Here is a 20,638-nt window from a genome sequence, read left to right as displayed (position 1 = left end):
GTTGACACAGTGGTTCATGTTTCTCAAGAGACAAAGAGGGGAGAGATGTTTGGGATCCTTTTGGGATCCGGGTTGAGCAGACTCATGACTGTGGTGTCAGAAAACTGTTTTGTTTTGTTTTTTAATGATGTGTAGATATGTAGGAGTTTAGGCTTTGGCCACATATTCCTTATGACAACTATGTAACTGCCATTTTAATTCAAAAGCAGCACAGACAATATATCAGCAAAGGGGCATGGCCACATTCCAGTAAAACTTTATCTTTATAAAGGTAGATTTGGTCTATAGACCACAGTTTGCCGTCTTTGAATATAGATGAGGGTGCATAGATGGATTCTCTGTCTAATACACAGGAAGCATTTTTTAAAAAAGTTTTTAGAGACAGGGTTTCTCTGTGTAGTTTTGGTGCCTGTCCTGGATCTCATTCTGTAGACCAGGCTGGCCTTGAATTTACAGAGATCCGCCTGGCTCTGCCTCCCGAGTGCTGGGATTAAAGGTGTGTGCCACCTCTGCCTGGCTCATAAGAAGCATTTTAAAGCTATGATTTAACCTTGAACTTTAACTGACCTTCAAGCATGATTGGACTCAACAGCCTCCATTCACACTACTATTTATTCCCAAGAGATACGTGAAGAGAATTTGAATATGAATTTATTGTTCATATTTCCTAAATAGGAAAACCAGCAAGTTGAAACAACTTTAGGGAAATATGTAACTGCTTGTGCCTGGACCCAGAGAAACAGGCTTTCCACTACATGAAAGCCTATAGCTGTTAAGGCTTTGAAAAATCCTTTGCTATCAGCTCATTTCAGATAGTGTGCATATTGGGATACGCCCTCAACTGCCCTCCCTAACACCTTTCATTTTCTTGCCAGTGTAGGAGAAAACTGAACTCACCTCAGATCAGCAGCACCTTCTGGATTATATTATGGATTCATATAGCAAACAAAGAATGCCTCAGGAAATAACCAATAAAATCGTATGTATGCTAATCTGAATATACACTTGTTCAAAGTTAGCATTTCTCTGGAGCTTTTAGTGCCCTTAGGGTGGGATTTATATATAAATGTGTTATTCAAAGTGATTGTATTTGAGACTTCAAGTTATATATTCAAACTTTCATTGGCCTTAAGCAATTAAACAAGGGCGTCATGGATCTATCTTGTAAATAGTAATTGATTTCCAAAGATCTTAGAAATGTGATCTGGGTCTTTAAATTTCTCTAGTCAAGTCTGTTGTTTTTCCTTTAGTGATTTTATATTGAATTACCCTTTTCCTGCCTATTGATTAATCATTCACTTTTTTTTCTTAAAATTTAGTTAAAAGAAGAATTTAGTGCAGAGGAAAATTTTCTCATATTAACAGAAATGGCGACCAGTCATGTACAGGTTCTTGTAGAATTCACAAAAAAGCTTCCAGGTACTCTTTACAACAATAAATGTTAATGTTCTTGAAATGTGTGAGATGTGCTGTGATCATATTAACCACTCTGTGGGCAATATTTTGTTCAGTTCTTACAGCATTCTTATGTGGTCAGGTCTATTGTCGTGATTCTTTTGCTAGGTGTTTTCCATTAGCAATTACTTTACTACACTGTACAGTTTTCCTGTAACATTGAGAGCTTCGGTTCACTATAAAATCAACATCATATCTGACTTAATCTTTCTAGTTTCTATGGACGTGAAAAGTTATAGGTAGAAAGCATATTCAGAATTATTTATAATAACTCTCCCTTGGGCTGAAGTTGTAGTTCAGTTGGTATAATACCTGCCTAACATGTGAAGCTGCAAGTTTGATCCATAGAACTGTGTAAACTGGGCCTGATGGTTTGTGTTTATAAATCCTAGCACTTAAACGGTAGAATCAGGAGAAGCAGAAGTCAAGGGTCATCCTTGACTGAATGTTAAGTTTGAAACCAGCCTGGTATACATTGGATCCTGTCTTAAAAAAGAAAAAGAAAATCTTCCAAATCAATAGGTCAGAACTGAGACTTTGCAAAGTTAGCATTTATTCACTTATTCAAAAAGTAGTGGTTGATGCCCCATTAGGGCTAGTCCCTTAAAGAAGGGTAGTTAAAGAATATTATATCCCCCCCCTCCCACACACACAGTGCTATTTGAACATAGAGGAATCGGGTTTGAGAAAACCTAAGAGCCTTCAGAAAGAATTATATACAAGTTGGATTTTTTTAAGATTTATGTTTTTGTTTTTGGTATGTGTGTGTGTGTGTGTGTGTGTGTGTGTGTGTGTGTGTGTGCGTGAGCAAGTACCTGCAAGGGCCAAAGATATGGATCTGGTTTTGGATTTCCAGTGCCCATGTAAACAGCCAAGCATGGGTGTTATGCTCTTCTAACCACAGAACTTGGGAGGAAAGAACAGGAGGGTCCCCAGGACTTGCTGGCCAGCCAGGCTAGCTGAATCAGTGAGGTCCAGATCAGTGAGTCTGTCTCAAAAATAAAATGGAGAGTGTTTGAAGAAGACACTCAGTGTTGATTTCTGACCTTCATAAAGCTACACTCACATGTACAGATGCACACACAATCAAAAACTACAGACATGAACATATGTCATCCTGCACACACACACACACACACACACACACACAACGGGAAAAGAAATTTGTCATGGCTATAAAATGTCTTTGGCATGCTCTTGGATTACATAGTAAAGCAAATTGGCAGCAGATGATCAGGACCTAACTAAGGAATTTAGCCATTGCCTCCTGGGTGGTAAAGAGGTTTAGGAAACGATGAAATGTTTGTTGCAGATAGATGGCCTTATCAGGTATATATGATGAAGTGGACCTGAGTGGAAAGAGCCAAAGCAAGAGGGGCAGTTAGTCTACTACTAGGGAAGTCTAGGGAAGAAGGTTCAAAATAAAATAACAAGAGTAGAAGAGAGAAGGAGGAAACGTGGAAGATGGATTCAAAAATGCATAGGGGTTGAGGGACGCTATGTAAGGTAAAGGAAAGTGTGTCGCAAAGTGCTGTGAGCTTTGCCAGTGAAGAGACTGCGTGCTGAGCCACATTCCCAACCTGCCTCCTCACTGTATCTGTGCCACTAAGAAGTGATTATTTCAGCAGAAAATAAAAACCGTCAACAAAGCTAGCCTGAGCTACCTAGTCAAATATGTCTCAAAAGAAATTTTTAAAATGTTAATGCATTTACAACTTCATAGTATAGAGTGTAATAAATACCCATAGTAACAGCATAACACAGACAACAACCTCTGACATAGATTTTTAATTAGACATGCTAATTTGCCCCTTTTTGCCAGCATTATGCTATTCTTTTATTAAATGCATCACAGACATTAGCCCTAATGAAACTCATAAAACGTGGAGAGAAAGTTCTCGCTGTCATTGAGACTCTAATATTCTCTTGTGTCTTTACTAACAATGAAAGGGAAGCTTAATTTGTTCTATGCTAATTAAGGTGACACCCGCTCTTGATTCAAAACCAGATCACATAAAAAGAAGAACTGTAGGGGGTAAATAAATGAAAAAGGTAGAGGGCGATGACATTTTTAAAAAAATTATTTACAAGAAGATGTTTTTCAGTTCAAACGGTCAGTCACTTTGCATCAGAAATAATAAGTGACGAGAGGCAGATACGATGCAGCTCTCTGAAAGCCATGACATTCATTCGTAGTCCCAGCTTCTGAGGGGAAGCACAATTAATGTGAATAAGGCAGAAGGAAAGATCTTAAAACACAGAAGGAAATAAAGGCAGAAGGCATTTGTCAATCACCCCCCCCCCACACACACACACACACAATAGCAATTATAGAAATAACACTCAGATATCAGCAATGGTAGTACCATGCCAATACTGAACGGGGATTTTGTGGAAAAATCAGTCTTTCTATTTAGTATGTCCTCTGCCAGACACTGTCCACATGCTGGAGACCCAGTAAGTAGGAAGCATGGTCCTGCCTGCCAAGGAGCCCTTAGGTGTTCAGGATAGGGACTTTTCTTTTAGACGGGGTCTCATGGAGACCAGATGGACCTCAAACTCATGATAGAATAGAAGATGCCCTTGAACTTCGGATCAACAAGGACTGAGGTTACAGGCATGTACCTTCACATCCAATGTTAAATTTTATTTAGTGCTAGGGGATGGGTGGTCCCCAAGGCTTCATATAAATTTAGGCAATCATTTTATCAAGTGAGTTATCTCTCTGGGCCAGATTGTGACTGTTAATCTTTAGCATGGCTGTCTTTAATTTTCTTTGCTGGTTCCTTTCCTAAGCTATTAAACATTGATCTCTCTCTCTCTCTCTCTCTCTCTCTCTCTCTCTCTCTCTCTCTCTCTTGTCAGTATGCACAAAAATTTGTGGATTTTGTCATTCATTAACTCATTTATTCTGCTGCCCAACAACTAATGTCGGGTACCTATCATGTGTCAGGCATTGAGGTTATAAACATAAGTAAAATAGACAGTCTCTGCTCTAAAAAGTTTATACTGTAACGTAGGGAGCAGTCAATACATAAGCAAATGAATCCATTGCATCATGACAGGTAGTGGTACATTCTGTGGACAGTAACGAAGCAGATGGAATCTAGTGAGAGCCTGGGCTTTACACAGGATAGACTTGCATCGGAGAACTGTTGCCTGGGAGGGGACAGGTGTGGGGAAACCAGGGAAGATCTCAGTAGAGCCAGAGCCTCAGGAGGAGAGAGGAGATGGGAGATTGGGAGGAAGTCAGAGCAGTTGCTGGAACAGAGGGAGGCAGTTCTCAAAGCCTGGAGGAGGACTTTGTGACTTCCAGATGAGGTTCTAATCCTTGAAGCTAATAATTCTTCTTCAGTTTCGTCTGTTTCTCCACATGGCAAGGTGCAGACCTTAGCTCAGAAAACATCCCCCAGGATGACACTAATGGACTTCTGGGGTATGTTACTCATTCTCTGCATTCTAAGCCCCTGGGAGTCAGCCCAATATGTAGGACACACGAAGACTCTTTTTCTGGCTCTGGATGCTTTTCTTTTCTGAGTTGACCCTGCATGCCAGGTGTGGCCAGAATAATGACTCCAGGAGAATCTGCCTACACCCAGTTTCTGAGGCTTGTTTCACAGGAGTCAGCTTGTTTCTGCCATTATGTATGTGCTTGCTGTGCGCTTGGCCTCTGTTCTCACTGCATCTCTCCACTACACCTGACTCAGTGCAGAAAAAAGTCAGCTTCTCTCTGGGGAGTTCAGTAAGGTATTCAGCAGACTGCCCTTGGAGACCTGCTGTAAAACAGCCACAAGGTCGGTTGATGGAAATGCTTTATCAGTATGGATGATGGCGATGATGAGATCTTATTGTACGCATGCAGTATTATCCCATCTGAACAGTGTGAAATATCGTTGGACAAACTCCTCGATCCTGTTTGGTCATTACCGTAGGGTTCCAGACACTGGACCACGAGGATCAGATTGCGCTGCTGAAAGGGTCCGCAGTGGAAGCCATGTTCCTCCGCTCGGCAGAGATTTTCAATAAGAAACTTCCTGTTGGACATGCAGACCTGTTGGAAGAAAGAATTCGAAACAGTGGTAAGTGATGGAGTTAAAGGGTTTGTTAATCCAAGTAAAAGTGGTGCACGTGCCATGAAGACGGGCCCCAGTCTGCCAGGCAACTTTACATGTCCTGTGCCTGGAATGAAGAATGGTTCTAAAGATACAGGTTAAATGGATGGGTTTTGGGAATCTTGGCTCAGTAATCCTTTTGGTAACACCAAAGTATTCTTCTCTGAACCAAGATGAAGCATCAGAAGGAGACTCCAGAAATAGTAAAAGGTTCATCTGATTGAAAATAGTACAACGGGACTGTGCTTATCCAGTTCAAAAAAAAAAAAAAAGATTCATTTATTCCCAACCTATAGGTATAAAAGACTAGTATCAAGCTATTATCTATTCTATTCAAAATAAAATAAGAAACAATTATAATTAGTACTCACATATCACATATTTGGATTGCAGACATTGCATACATACATGCAGACATGTCTAAACATACGGTTTAGACAGAGCCTAAAACCATCCTATGACACCAGGTCTAATATCATCCCCTCTTTACAGATGAGGAAGCTGAGAAATAACTACTCAGGTCTCCAGAAGTCATATGTCTTTTTAATTTTATTTTTACAGTGATTGGAATTGCATGTGATGGGTATTTGGTCTTCTTTTGAGTTATAGCCTCAGCTAGAAGCCATACATTTACATCAATATACTGCACTACCCATTAAGAGGCCAACTGAAACTGTACTACATATAATTCAGTTTAAGTTATTGTGGAGTAATATTATGGCAGAGAATGCCAGAGACATTGGGATGAATTCCCATAAATTCTGTGCAATTATTCTTAGGGGGGGGGATTCTTAAAATAAGATTTTTTAAATTATGAGATTATGAATGGGTTAGGGAATGGGAGTGGATGGCATGAGATGTCCCTTAAAGATCTTATTCTGTTACTGACAGAATAAGGTTGAAGAGTTCTGAAATAGATATTCTAGATCAGTGATCAGAAGGAAGTATACATCTGTATTATACACATATATGTATACATATTAAAGATTATCTTTTAAACTTCCCTATTGTAGCCATGTTCTCTTAGTTAAAAATCGAGTCATTTTCAAAACTCTTACTTATATTTCACAGAACCTTAAAGTATAGTTGCCATCATTAGAGCCTGACTGCGCTTATGTGTAAAAGATACACTATTCTCATGTAGCCACCCATTTATTGGTTTGCTGAGTATTTAGAGAGAAAGTGCTAAGGTGAAGAGACTGATCCCACAGGCTGTCTCCCGTGTGAAGTTTAAGGTCTAGTAGAGAGAGGGGAACTTACAAAGTCTGGTAAAATAGAAGAACAGCTAGCTGAGAGCTAACTTTTAGTTGGGGAGCTTTCTAGTCTGGAAGGTTTTGTTAGCGTTTGAACTGGGCCTTGAACAGTACTTCATGTGGATGCCTGGGGTGCACTTGTAGGTCAGAAGGAGCAGGGTGGGTGAGGGAATAAAGATCAGAAATCTTGGGCATGTCCATAGGAGGTGGATGAGGTTGAGGCAATGGATTTAGGCTTACAATAAAAAGGAACAGAGAGGAGGGAAGTATAACTAGATGGTTAAGGGCCTTGAACATTGGGCTAAAGATTCTGATATTTTCTAAGCAATGGGGAGATGTTGAAGGTTTTTGAACAGAAGAGGGAAAACATGAAAATAAATGTTTGCAAGTCTCCTTAAAATGAGCCAGGATAGAAGATACCATGGAGGAGATAAGAAGTCTCAAGGGTGTGGTCCCTGGTCCTGGGGAAAGGGAATGAGAAATCTGAGGTTGTCCCAGACTTTCACCCTCTGAAAGGCATTATGTTGTCCAGAAGTATGGATTATAGTCTACATTTTTAAAGTATTGATTCTGGCCCAGAATATGTAGGTAGTAAAAGGCCGCCAGATACATTTCAGGTGGTAGAACCTTGTTTTAAGCAGTGTGTGTACATGTGTGTTGGGGGTGTGTAGAGGTGTGTGTGTGTGTGTGTGTGTGTGTGTGTGTGTGTGTGTGTGTGTGTGTGTATGTCCCAGCACATGATTCTAGGGTTAGGTACTTACATGCTGAAGAGACATCTTTAGAATTAATGGGAGGAAGAACGGAAAAATGAGTTGAGGTTTCTCTTCAGCTGTCCTGTCTGCTACTTGCTTCCCCAATGGCTCTTCCCAGGTCTCAGAGTGCCTGCTTTTTCCCACCCTGGAAATTAAGTAGCAGGAAATCCCTTTTCCAGATCTTCTTGAAGAGATTTTTCTGAAGGATGGACATCTGCTAGGGATCTGAGTGTAAGCTGTGGGTGCAGGAGGTATGGGTGCAGGAGCTCTGCTGTGCCCTGGCTCCTCCTCAAGATGAGTTGTGTGAAGTTTGCTCAGGTGCCATATGACAAAGAGGAGTGGGCTTTCTGCCACAGAAATTAAAATGTTTTGATGAGTCGAGATCTGAAGGGGAACTAATCAATTAATTACCCATATATTCTAATATCCTAGTGTTCTTCTTGTCTCTTTTTCCTCTCTCCCTCCCTTTCTCCCTCCCTCCCTCTCTGTCTCTGTCTCTCTCTCTCTTCCCCTCTCCCTCTCTCCCTTTCTACCTCTCTCCTTCCCCCATTACTGGATTTCTAAGAAGAAAATTCTCAATGTTATAAAAGTAATTTCTGCATGATCTGTTAGGGGGCTGTGCTGATTGTGGTATCCAAAACTAACACTAATTCGGTACCTGCCACAGCCCAGGCTTCCTTCTTACTCTGTAATCTTTGGGTCTTACCAGAAGCAACTAAAGGATGAGATCAAATGTGCAAAGGACTAATTGATGAAAATCTCTCTGAAAAATAACAGGGGAGGAGTCAGGAAAGAGAGCCTTCACACCACCATGTTGGTCTGACACCTGTGAACGGGGAGAGGAAGGCTTGACTGGGCCGAGATGCAGAGCACAGTGCTGAGGTCTAACCTAGGCTAATGAAGAGGGATGCGATGGAAGATGCCCACATCAACATGCTGGCTGCAATCAGCCAGTGGCTGGGATGCCACTGATTATCAGTGTGTTCCTTACATTCACAGGGATGCAGCTTTCAGGCCACGTGGCCCTACTATGCACTTATACGGGAAGATCTGAGTGGGGCATCATCAGGGCCCACATCTTGCATCATAAATGCACAATAATTTATTCTTTGTGACACTTAGAGATAGATTTTATTAACCATGCACCAGAAATAAACCATGTCAATACCAACACATATCCTCTAAAAGCTGCAGTGCCTAGGTTTTTGAAAAGCTGGGGCAGGAGACAGAACCATACAATGCTCCAGCTTACTCACTTCTTCAGCTCCGACTCCAGTGCCTCTTTCTTTTAAAGGGAGCTGTCATCCATGAATCCGCCATCCACTGGCTGAACTGCTTCCTTCCTGAGTGTATACATGCGTGTGTTTGTATGCGAGAGTGGGGACACACGTGTCATGGTGGACCTGTGGAGGCTAGAGGACAGTTTCAAATGTTGGTCTTCCCCTCAGACCTCGTTTGAGACAGGGGCTCTCCTTTTCTGTGCTGTACTAGCCACTCAGCCAGGTTTCAGCAACTCTGCTTCTGTCCCAGTCCTGGCAAGGGTGTATTGCATTTGCAGATGGTTGTGCTACTGTGTCTGGCGGGTCTGGGGATCCAAACTCAAGTGGTTAGGCTTGAACAGTAAGCACTTTACACCAAGCCATCCACTATCCTAACACCACTGGACTACTTTTTGCCCAACTTCATTTCCCTCAGCCCTTAACTTCTGCTCCATCAATACGAGCCTCTCTCGGAATCATTTGCTGGACATAATCAATTCCTTCCTTATTTGGGGGAAAGTGGCTTTGAGACAGGTTCTTCTATAACCCAGGCTTGCCTTGAGCTCTCTGTGCAGCAGAGGAGGGTCCTGAACTTTTTTTTTTCACCTGCCTCTACTTCTGAGTGCTGGGATTTCAGTCATGTACCATCATGCTCGCTTTATGCTGTGCTGGGAGTTAAGTCCAGGGCCTGGTGCATGCTAAGCAAGCATGGAGCTGCAGCTCTTTGCTTTATCCTCACCTGAGACAATGACTCACCTGACTGGAAAGCTAAGACAGCTCACCTTATGGTGACCACACATTTCAAGTGCAACCGAGAACTCTCAACTTGACACTCTTCCCCAGTCATTCATAACCTTATGGGAAACCATTACCTTCCTCAAATTTCCAATGTGCCTTCTTTATTCTTAACTATGCCTTTGTTGGGAAAGGTAGATTTTGAAACCATGTAATGCACTCAGCTAAAAGTGCTGATGTTACATTATAGCATAGTGGTCCCCAACCTGGGATGGTCCATCCACTTCCTCCCTTGGACATTGGCAGCACCTAGAGATGTTTTTTGATCGTCATGTTTCAGGAAGGGGACACTACTAGCATCTGATGTGGAAGCTAGCTGCCCCCACCACCACTAGCAACCAATTTATATAGTTCAAGATGTCATTCATGCCAAGATTGAGAAACGCTGCCATAGACGAATAAACTGAGCCACTGGGGCCATTTAACAGTGCCGTGTGTGTGTGTTTGTGACACCTCCTGCAGCAAATATTGTAGAAATGTAGTGTAGAGTGATGTGGCATCATGAGTTTTTTCCATGAAGTTATTCAGTTGTCTTTGGACAGATCCATGTTGAATACTGAGGTTGCCCCGCATGCACAACTGTACAGTTGTTGAGGATGTATGGACAGCAGCCTGCCTGGCCTTTGTCCTTCTGGAACTGCAGGCTGGTGGAAGATATGGGAGAGTATCAGGAAGGAGTGTTGTGCAAATTGGAGCACAGAGGAGCACGCTCACATCCCTGTGTCCCTGTGGAAGTGTGGTGGATAGGCTCAGAAGTTGACGAGTGAATCCTGAAGGGTGGTGAGGAATGTGTTAAGCTATGAATGTGAGAATATAGTAAGCAGGCACAGCAGAGGCAAGGGCATGGCAGAACACGGGAGTTGCCATGTCCAGCATTCCCAAGTGCCCTGATGTTTTAGAAAGTATGGCTTATGACCTGAAAATGCACTGACTATTGAGGACACTGAATACCACAGAAGTAGTTTAATTCCAGTCCAGTGGAAAACCTTAATCATATCGGAACAGATGCTTCCTGATCTTAGTTTGACCCTAGAAAGAGCCTGCTGGCTGTAATGGAGATGCAGAGCTGCAGGGGCTGAGAAGAACCAAGGAGACATATACAGAAACATGGAATATCTAAGTGAGAAATGACAAGGTGTTTTCAGGTTAAATGTGCATCAGAATCTAAAAAAAAAAAAAAAAACAAACTTTATTTATAATGTAAATTTCAGAACTGTGTTTTTTCAAGATTCATGAAGGTTCAGTGATAAAGTTTTCCAGAATATAATCTATGCCAATAAATATGCATGTCTCTAGTTTATAATAAGAAGCTGTCTCCAAATACCAACCCCGTATTGTGACTGTGAAAACCACCCGGACTCACATGCTGCTTCGTATTTTATTATCTATTGCGGTGTCTCTTCCATTCATTAATATTCATGAGTCCCTTATTCCTAGTGGATTTCCAGCACATTGTCTTGTCCACATGTCATATCAAAACCTGATCTGGCAAGATGACCTTTAATAATAACTTTTTATTCTCATGCTAATGTAGTAATTCGCCTTTCTATTATTTATTATTTCTGGAATAACACAGCCTTTCAAATTTGCACTGTTGATGCCTACATTAATGTAACAATTAATTTTCTTGTTCTGCAGTTTCATACTCTTTCTATTATCATACCCAAACTACATACACAAAGATACCGTCTCCTGAGATGTTGCTACTTAAAGGGAGCTAGTGTTCATCTATGTTCATTGAAGCCACAGAACATGTATCTGATACAGACTCTGGGAGTGGAGTTGTTTCTATATAATTTGATTGCATCAAGAGTTTTAATCCTAATGTAGTATTGTAATGCAAACTAGGCTTCTAACCTGAAAGTTTTAGTAAAAATAAGAATAGTCATATAATACTATAAAACATGGTAGGACTGAAATGGGCTTGCTAACTCTCATGGTTGTGCATTTCAGCGGTAAGGCACTCAACAGCAATAACCTTATCAAATGGAGTAACTTGTTCTATTTGCTTCAAATGTAACTAAATCTAGGGCTTTTTAGTGTGTCCTTTTTTTTTTTTGTTTCCACAATAGACATAAACTAATATCCAATTCACAAGTATTTGTCAGGATGACAGTGTATTTCAAGATTTTGGATTTTTTTTCTTTTATCATCTTGTAAGTGGCCTTTATGGGTGGGAGTCATGTCTGTGTGTCAAGGCTGCACGGCTGATCAGCAGACACCTAGGAAAGGAGAGCAGGTATTTTGGAGGCCCAGGGCTCTTTCTATGTATTGTTCCTGTCATTTACCAAGGTCTAACATCTACCAGATTTTGGCCAGTCAGAATAAAACTCAAGAAGACACATCATTGCCCTCCAGGAAGGAAATAAAATATGAGCAGTGGCTAGCGATGCCAAGTTGCTTCTCTATGAATGATTACAGACAACGAGGTCAGAGAAACAAGAAACTCGTATCAGGGGGATGAAGCTATAGTGAGCCATAGTGCCATGCTAGACGATACTGTATGTGGTAAAAGCATACAAGGCTCTTTTCTGGCCTTTGAAACATTCACGCTATGAAAACAGTATAACTACATTTCCCCCGAGAAACAGGTAAACCAAGGATGAGTTCAAATATTGCCTTTCAAAGAATTGAAAATGCAAAGTTCTGAATGCAGACTGTTTAAAAGAAAGGCAAATGCTTAAGGTAGCTTACATTCTTTTTTTTTTTTAAGGAATTTTTTAATTCATTTTATATACCAATCACAGATCCCCCTCGCCTCCCTCCCCTCCCACCTTCCTGCCCCCCTCAACCCACTCCCCATTCCCTCCTCCAGCAAGGCGAGGTCTTACATTCTTACCACCTCTAATTTTACTTTTCAAAGTGACCGTGTATTGATTTGGGCATGCACCGCTCGAGGCTGCTGTATCCTCATCTTCTCCCCTGTGTGTCGGCTTTTACCTCAGGCAAGTTCTTCTAGTTAATGGCCAGAGCCTGTCCAAGCAAAACAACATGGGGTGAAAGCAAGAAGAGCAGAACTCTCTAAGGGGAGCTTCAGGAGAGTCCTCTTTAATGTCAGCGGTCAGATTGTGTCTCTGGATGCTGCCTCTGTTGTGGGGATGGGGCCAACAGTGGCTGGGTCTTGGTCTGGAGCAAAGGAGACTTTAGGATGCTAGAGGAGCTAGCATCGGGAAAACACTGGGGTAGGGGAAACTTAGTTTAGAAAGTTGAAGGCACGTATAGGCTTGGATGCTATGTTCACATGTGTATTTAACTTCTGTGCTACTGGGGTGGTGTTATTTCTGGGGAAAATTCAGATTACGTAGTCTTGAGCAAATAGCATCATTTTTAACAAGATGTCCAGTCTATCCTGAGGCCACCACTAAGAAATAAATCATACAGAGGCATCAAGGGTACCGGAAAATGTGGCTTACATGATACACAGCCTTACATATTCCCACACCCAAAGAAACTGCCTGTTTTTATACCTGGTTAATATTGGGAAGTTAGCCAGGTAAGAAATGATACATTTTAAAGAGAGCAGTGGTCAAGTACTTGTCTAGCAACCCTGAGGCCCCGGGTTTGATCCCTAGCACCCTCAGAACACAAAAAACAAGGGAAACAAAGCACAGTTGTGTTTTGCTGTGGGTTATTCTTTCAGATGGTATTTGTCGTCCTTAAATAACCAATTCACCAATCATGGAGGTGCCCCCCTCTCAAGGGAAAACAAGAAACAGAGGTACAGAAAAAAAAAACATTTTTCGGGGTTGGGGATTTAGCTCAGTGGTAGAGTGCTTGCCTAGCAAGCGCAAGGCCCCGGGTTCGGGCCTCAGCTCTGGAAAACAAAACAAAACACTATTTTTCTTCTTACAATTCAAACTTTTCCATGACAGTGTCTAAGGTTGAGTTAGAAAATTGCGCCCTCTTGTGACCAACATTGAGCCACTTGGACCCAAGTGAAATATGAAATTCAAGCGGTTAGGAAAAGGGAAGCCTGAAAATGGGAAAGGGCTGCCCCCTTCAGGGTGATGTTGTCATTACGCTAAATTTATAGTGGAAACGACTTCTTGTTTACACTACTGTCCTTAGTAATGATGCGGACTCTGGCTCCCAGAAATGACTTACACTTCATCTGTCTTGTGGGAAAATTTATTTTTAAAACTCATTTTCTATATTTTTCTATACACATGGCTACAACGTGTACAAAATAAAATTGTAGTAAACATTTTAACTTTTTTCCCCCCAAACATGATCAACTATAATTAGCGGAAGGGGGCAGCATCTTTCGAGGATAAGTGAGGATTTTGAAGGATAAACGAACTAGAAAATTTGACAATCAAAGATGAATTCTAAATATTGGACATTTTCAGATAAGTTGATTTGGATAGTCTCTCTAAATCCCATGGCATTTAAAATTATGACCCAGGGCCAGTGAGCTGACTCAGCAGGTGAAGGTGCTTGCCAAAAAGCCTGATCATCTGAGTTCGATCCCAGGGACCCACACCTAGAAGTTGTCTTCTGACCTCCACATGTGCATCATGACATGCATATGTACATAAACAAACAGATGTAATAAGGTATTTTTATGACTTACAGCTAAGGATTTATTCTCGTCTATCGTCTAGGTGTCTGGCCTCTAGTTACATGCTCCAAGGAAACAAGCCACACACGCTTCATGAGACATCTATTCACAGATCAGTTCTCTTCAAAAGCGACTTCCTGGGATGAATCAGTCACTCATAAATAAGTCAGTGAATCAAAAGAATAAAAATGCAATTGCTCATTCACACAGTTGAGTCATTCGAAATGAACAAAAGTATGTGTGATCACTAGCAAATAGAATGAGCAATTCTCTAACAAATACATATGACATGTCCTTCTGTGGCAGTTCCTTACTTGGTCTCTAGTCTCTTTAATGACATCTACCGATGCTGACAGTGAAGATACAGGGGTGGGAAGTAGAGAGTGTATTCACGTGCACTCCACACACACTGCTAACAACATGAAGATACTTTGGCTAGAAACAGATTATTTTGGTAGTCATGCCAATTAATTCAAATGTGTTTTGGAGAATGTTCAATAAAAATTAATCATTGCACATAAAACTGTTAGAAAAGTTAAAAACCTTTAGGAATTTACTGAGGTTCTTTTTTAAAAGATTAAAAAAAAATTGTGGCCCCGTCATGACTTTATCTGATTTTTCCTGATGGGTACAAACCCTGAATATGGAAGAGGCCTTTCTTGATTTTAGACAGGGTCTTGCTGTGTGTCTCGGGCTGCGCCCTGACCTCAGCATCTTCCTGCCTCAGCCTCCCAAATGCTAGGATTAGAGGCATGTAAGTCCACTTACAGCTAATACTGCTAATTTTTGAAGGTTAAAAAAATTTAGTAAAAAGAAAAAGTTACAAACCTTTGTATTGCTTTAATGTCTGGAAAAATGCTAAGGCAAATCACTGATCAGATAAGTTGTTTTCATCCCGAGTAAAAAGTAAAATTATTTTTTAGCTGGGTGTGTGTGTGGGATGGGCCTCTAATCCCCACACTTGAGAGGCAAAGGCCAGCCTGGTTTACATAGTGAGTTCCAGAACATCTAGGGCTGTATAGAGAGGCCCTGTCTCAAAAAACCAAAAAGACATTTTAAACACACACACACACACACACACACACACACACACACACACACACACTCACTGGCCTGGCAGAAGATAACACTCTTGCTGCCAAACCTGATGGCCCGAGTTTGATCCTTCAGATCCACATGGTGGAAAGAGCTGAACCCCAAGAGTTGTCTTCTGACCTCCTCATGGGCACCGTGGCACACCTACTCTGCCTCACACAAACAGGAAATTAAGAAAAAAAATATAGCTTTGTAGAGGCAGAACACACATTTAATCTAGTCAAAAATAGACTGGGGTTATGATGAGTTAATTCATCTGCATAACAATGGCAAATAGTCCGTCTCTTTTCTTATTTATTTAGTTTTATTTTTGCAGTCCTAAGGATTGAATGTAGAGCCTCCTACTCTAGGCAGGTGCTTTCCCCAGCTGTATTTTTACTGTTTTGAAATTGATTTTTAATTTATTTAAGTTTTTTTTAATGTCAGTTCACTCTCCCTCTCATCTCCAATTCCTGTGTCCCCCACCCCCACCCCTTGAATCCAAGACCTCCTCTTCTTTAATATCTATTGGGTTCATTTAGTATTGCTCCTAAGTGTATGGGTTTGGAGGCATACCACTTGGGATTAGATAGCCTATGAGAAGGTTCATCCCCGGAGAAGATGGACTCTCCCTCTCTCACCTGTACTCATCTAGGGTGGAGACTTGGGGAATTTCCCACATCCACGTGGCACGTGGTTTCTACCCAGAACTTATGCAGGCAGCCATATCATTGGGGTTGCACGGGTGCAGTGCCCCTGCCACATCTAGAAGACGCTGACACTCTGGTCCTCTGGCTCCTGTAATTTCCCTGAGCCTTAGGTGTAGGGGTAGGGTTGCAGATGTCCCGGCCTGCGCTGGGCTCACCACAGTCACTCTCTGCACTTTGCCCACCTGTGGGATCTCTGTAGGTGGCTTTCAGCTCTCATGGCTGCCCAGCCTCAGTCTTGCTCTGTAGCTCAGGCAGTTCATGCACTCTCTTTCTCCCTCAGCCTCCAGTGAAGGGGGATTGCAGGGCTGCCCCACCGCTGAGCGCTTACTATGAGGCAGCCTTGCAGTCAATACTCTACATCATCTTATATAATACTATCATTGTACAACACATTTCCCGCATGAGAAACTGTGGCTTCAAAAGTTTTATGTGCTCAAGACCATATCAGGGAATCTGATTTCAAAGTCACAAGCCGCCTCACAACCTCTAACCTTGGGATGGAAGCAGTGAGCCGCATTCCCAGGCTCATGCCCCAGTCCTTTTAAGTTGTTATCTGGTTTGGTCATGGGTGTTCAACTCAGTCCTGTAGCCGCTGGAAAAAGGGCGTTCTTCCATGTGATGTAATCATCCACTTGCTAAACAAAGACTCTGCTGTGGAGAGAGTCCCCTGGGGTCAAGAACACGATCAAAAGCGTATGGAGGAGAGGGGAGCACTGTGTTGAATTGCTGGGAAAGGCCAAGGGCTCAGCTCAGAAGAGACGTCAAACTCTTCTAAAGGTGAGGATTTGGCTTGCTGACAAACTGACTTTCTATCAAGTGTACTGCCAGTTGACAGTGGTACTCTTGAGTGTCGGGAATCCAACTGTATTCTCATTTGGTTTAGCCAGAACTCTGTGGCTTTAGATCCAGTGTAGAAAGGAAGAGAGCAGTAGACTTCCATGGACCAGTCCTGGCATGCTCATCCTCATCTCCATTCCTCGGCACGTCATAGCCAACTCGCTCCTGTCTCCTTGATTCCTTAGGCCATACTCCTTTGGAATAACACCATGCATATAACAAGCTCCAAACTAATATTTGTTTCTTTAGTAAGTAGAACAAAAATGGCACAGGAAGTCTTAAATTATAAACCAGAATTACGGAGTTAATTAAGTTAACAAAGAGAAGTAAGGTATTCCAAGAAGAGACAACGATACTGGGAAAACGAAATTGCTGAGGGAAACTGAAGTGGCTGAACCTGGCTGGAGGGGAACTGATAGAAAAGCAGGGGAAACTGAGTAGGCCTGCTAACTTTGGGTTGAGTCCTGCACCGCCTCTCTGTGTCTCTTTGGGCCAGTTACTGACTTTTCCGTAAGCAGGTAGTGCAGGGGTTCTCAACACGTGGGTCATGACCCCCACAAGGAGTCACATATCAGATCTCCTGCATATCAGATATTTACATTATGATTCATAACAGTAGAAAAATTAGAGTTATGAAGTAGCTATGAAATTATTTCATGGTTGGGGGTCACCACAACATGAGGAACTGTATTAAAGGGTTGCAGCATCAGGAAGGGTGAGATACCCTGAGCTTGTGGGATTTTAGAAAGCTTAAGGAAGAAATAGCAGGAAAGGAATGGATTTAGAGGAAGGTGGTTGGGTTTTAGTTTTCTTTCTTTCTTTCTTTCTTTCTTTCTTTCTTTCTTTCTTTCCTTCTTTCTTCCTTCCTTTCCTCCTTCCTTCCTTCCTTCCTTCCTTCCTTCCTTCCTTCCTTCCTTCCTTCCTTTTCTTTCTTTTTCAAGGAAGAGTTTCTCTGTGTAACAGCCTTGACTGTCCTGGAACTTGCTCCATAGACTAGGCTGGCCTTGAACTCACAGAGATCCATCCACTTCTGCCTCCAGAGAGCTGAAATTAAAGGCATGTGCCACCACTTGCCGAGCGGAGAATTTGGTTCTTACCTGGTGTCTTTGATATTTGACACACTCAATTTAAAAGGAATGGCCAAGAAGTACCTACCACAGAGCTCAGTGCACACTGAGGATTCCGCAAACACAAACTCCAAGAGTCACAGGTCTCCATTTAATAGAAAAGCACACATACAGCAGAAGCCAGAGACAGATTTTGCAGGTGTGTAAAAAGTGAGGAGAAAGTATGTGATTTGAAGTTCAGAAAGGTTATTCTGGCATCTGCATAGGGAATGGATTGAAGAGGAGTAAAAGACGAGAAAGGAGGCAATTGCTGTGCTCCAGATAATGAGAGATGGTGGCTGAAACTAATTCAGTGCCAAGAGCTTAGAGGCCAGGCACCACGGAGTAAGGGGGAGAGGGTAGGGTCACAGGACTACACACAGAATCTCAGCTGCTGGTCTGGGCAACTGGGTGGCAAGTGTTAGCCATCACTGTGGATGGAGACATCAGGAAGGGGGGTGGGTTTGGAGAAAGTTGGGAGGTTTGGTCCCCACCTGGCATCTGTCATATTTGATGTCCTGAGTTTTTACAAAGTGGTCCTATACTGATTAATGCATGGTAGGCAGTGGGTACCTCAGGTAGGTCCAAACACATTCAACTCCGGACAATTTATTCAGTGTAACTGGTTGTACTTCGGACCAGAAGCACAACTATTTTTTGTTCATCGTTTAAGTTGCTCTGTCTTGAGCGTATCTATTGATATTGTTTAAAGTAACAGGCCCCACCGAGAAAAATGGTGCAGTTATAGGAATTTTTCTAACCCAAGAGCATTTTCCTTTATTGTTACACACTGGTGGCCAAAGGCAGTACTGAATTCAAAGACAAATGCGTCAGATGTGAGGCTGTCCTTTGAAGATTTTCCTTACATACTCTGTCTTTGGCTGAGATGTCTAATATGCTATAATTAAACGAATGTGTGTAGCTGGGGGCAAATGTGAGTGTGCCTGGTTCTGGCTTTGCAGTCTTCAGTCACAACTCTTGTTGGGCTGGTGGGATGTCTCTGAGGGTAAAGGTGCTTGTTACATAAGCCTGGAGACATGAATTTGATTGATTGCTAGAATTCATGTGAAGGAGAGGACCAGCTCCACAAAGTTGTACCCTCATCACAACATGCACACACACACAGACACACACACAGACACACACACACACACACACACACACTCACCACAATAATAATGATAACTAAAATTGAAAGCCTCTTGCTGTAACTGTGCTTTTTAACTCCTACACAGGCATCTCTGATGAATATATAACTCCGATGTTTAGTTTTTATAAAAGTGTTGGGGAATTGAAAATGACTCAGCAAGAGTACGCTCTGCTGACGGCGATTGTCATCCTCTCTCCAGGTAATTTTACTGTTACGTTTGGATTTTTATGCTGCTTTCTTCTTCTATAGTGTAGTTGGTGTTTTTTTCTCACTCATAGCTCTTTGACACTTTGGGGGGCCTGTCACTCATGGAGGCCTATTCTTTTTTATGACTGCCCGGCCTTAGCTTGGCTTGTTTCTAACCAGCTTCTCTTAAATTATCCTGTCTACCTTTTGCCTCTGGGCTTTTACCTTTCTATATACCTTTCTTTCTTTCCTACTCCATTGCTGGTTGTATTGCTGGGTGGCTGGCCCCTGACGTCCTTCTCTCCTCCTTCCCTTGCTCCTTGATCTTCTTCTTCCCAGATTTCTCCTTCTATTTATCCTCTCTGCCCGCCAGCCTCACCTAGCCTTTCTCCTGCCTTGCTATTGGCTGTCCAGCTCTTTATTAGACCAAACAGGTGTTTTAGACAGGCAAAGTAACACAGCTTCACAGAGTTAAACAAATGCAACATAAAAGATTGCAACACATCTCTGCATCATTAAACGAATGTTCTAGAGCATAAGCAAATGTAACACATCTTAAAATAATATTATACAACAGTATAGTCATAACAATGTGTATTAAAGAATACACAGAGACATATGAAGTAAAATGGTCCATAATTCTACTATTCAAATAGAACATTATTAATATTTTAATATATTTTTCAATATTTTTTAATAATATTCTTCTCATGGTTTTAGTAGCTGCCTACTGAACATTTCCTACATAGTGAATATGGCTCTAGACTTTAGGAGTAAATTGGATACCACTTCTCTGAGTCTTGTTCTCAAAGAGTAAGGAAGATAACACATGTTTTTCAGCAAGTGGAAAATTCTACAGAATATGTAATAATAATAAACAAAGTGACCCATGTCTGTAATGTCTGTGCCCGAGAGCTGATGGAGGAGGCGTACAAACTTGAGCTCAGCCTGGGCTATACAGTGAGTGAGAATTCATCTCAAAAACATGATAACAATGAGAATATATGGGAAGAGGTGAGAAGAGAACGGATGGGATGTTCATTAGTTGTTAGGGAAGATTCTTTGCAGAGGCTGATTCTTGAGCAGGGATATTGAAGAAATTGTATATGTTATAACATAGCAAAGATCTCATCCTTTAAAAAATTCTTTAAAAGACTTTTATTAACAGCTATGCATTATATTCCATTTTATGACTCTACAAAGACATACTAATTGTGTCTGTATAGCTGTATGTTTCCAATTTTCTTATCTTAAAAACTGTAGAAATGAATATCTCCATGTATGAAATTTACTTTTCTTTCTTTCTTTCTTTCTTTTTTTTTTTTTTTGAGATTTATTTATTATATATACATGGTGTTCTGCCTGCATGTATGCCTGCAGGCCAGAAG

The 20,638-nt window shown here is 41.7% G+C and overlaps 1 protein-coding gene across 2 annotated transcripts in view; it reads left to right on the top strand.

Moving 5' to 3' along the window:
* Positions 1-20,638, top strand: part of Nr1h4 (nuclear receptor subfamily 1 group H member 4) — a 48,697-nt gene that overhangs the window by 26,516 nt on the left and 1,543 nt on the right. For both annotated transcript variants that reach the window (XM_036170058.1, XM_036170057.1), the window contains exons 5-8: positions 881-979; positions 1,320-1,419; positions 5,388-5,534; positions 19,150-19,263. In XM_036170058.1, the coding sequence (XP_036025951.1) occupies positions 881-979; positions 1,320-1,419; positions 5,388-5,534; positions 19,150-19,263 (460 nt within the window). The remainder of the gene's footprint in view (positions 1-880; positions 980-1,319; positions 1,420-5,387; positions 5,535-19,149; positions 19,264-20,638) is intronic.

The sequence above is a fragment of the Onychomys torridus genome, chromosome 20, assembly GCF_903995425.1.
Source record: "Onychomys torridus chromosome 20, mOncTor1.1, whole genome shotgun sequence".
Taxonomy (NCBI): domain Eukaryota; kingdom Metazoa; phylum Chordata; class Mammalia; order Rodentia; family Cricetidae; genus Onychomys; species Onychomys torridus.
The sequence above is the reverse complement of the archived record's forward strand: the minus strand, read 5'-3'. Positions and strand labels throughout refer to the sequence as shown.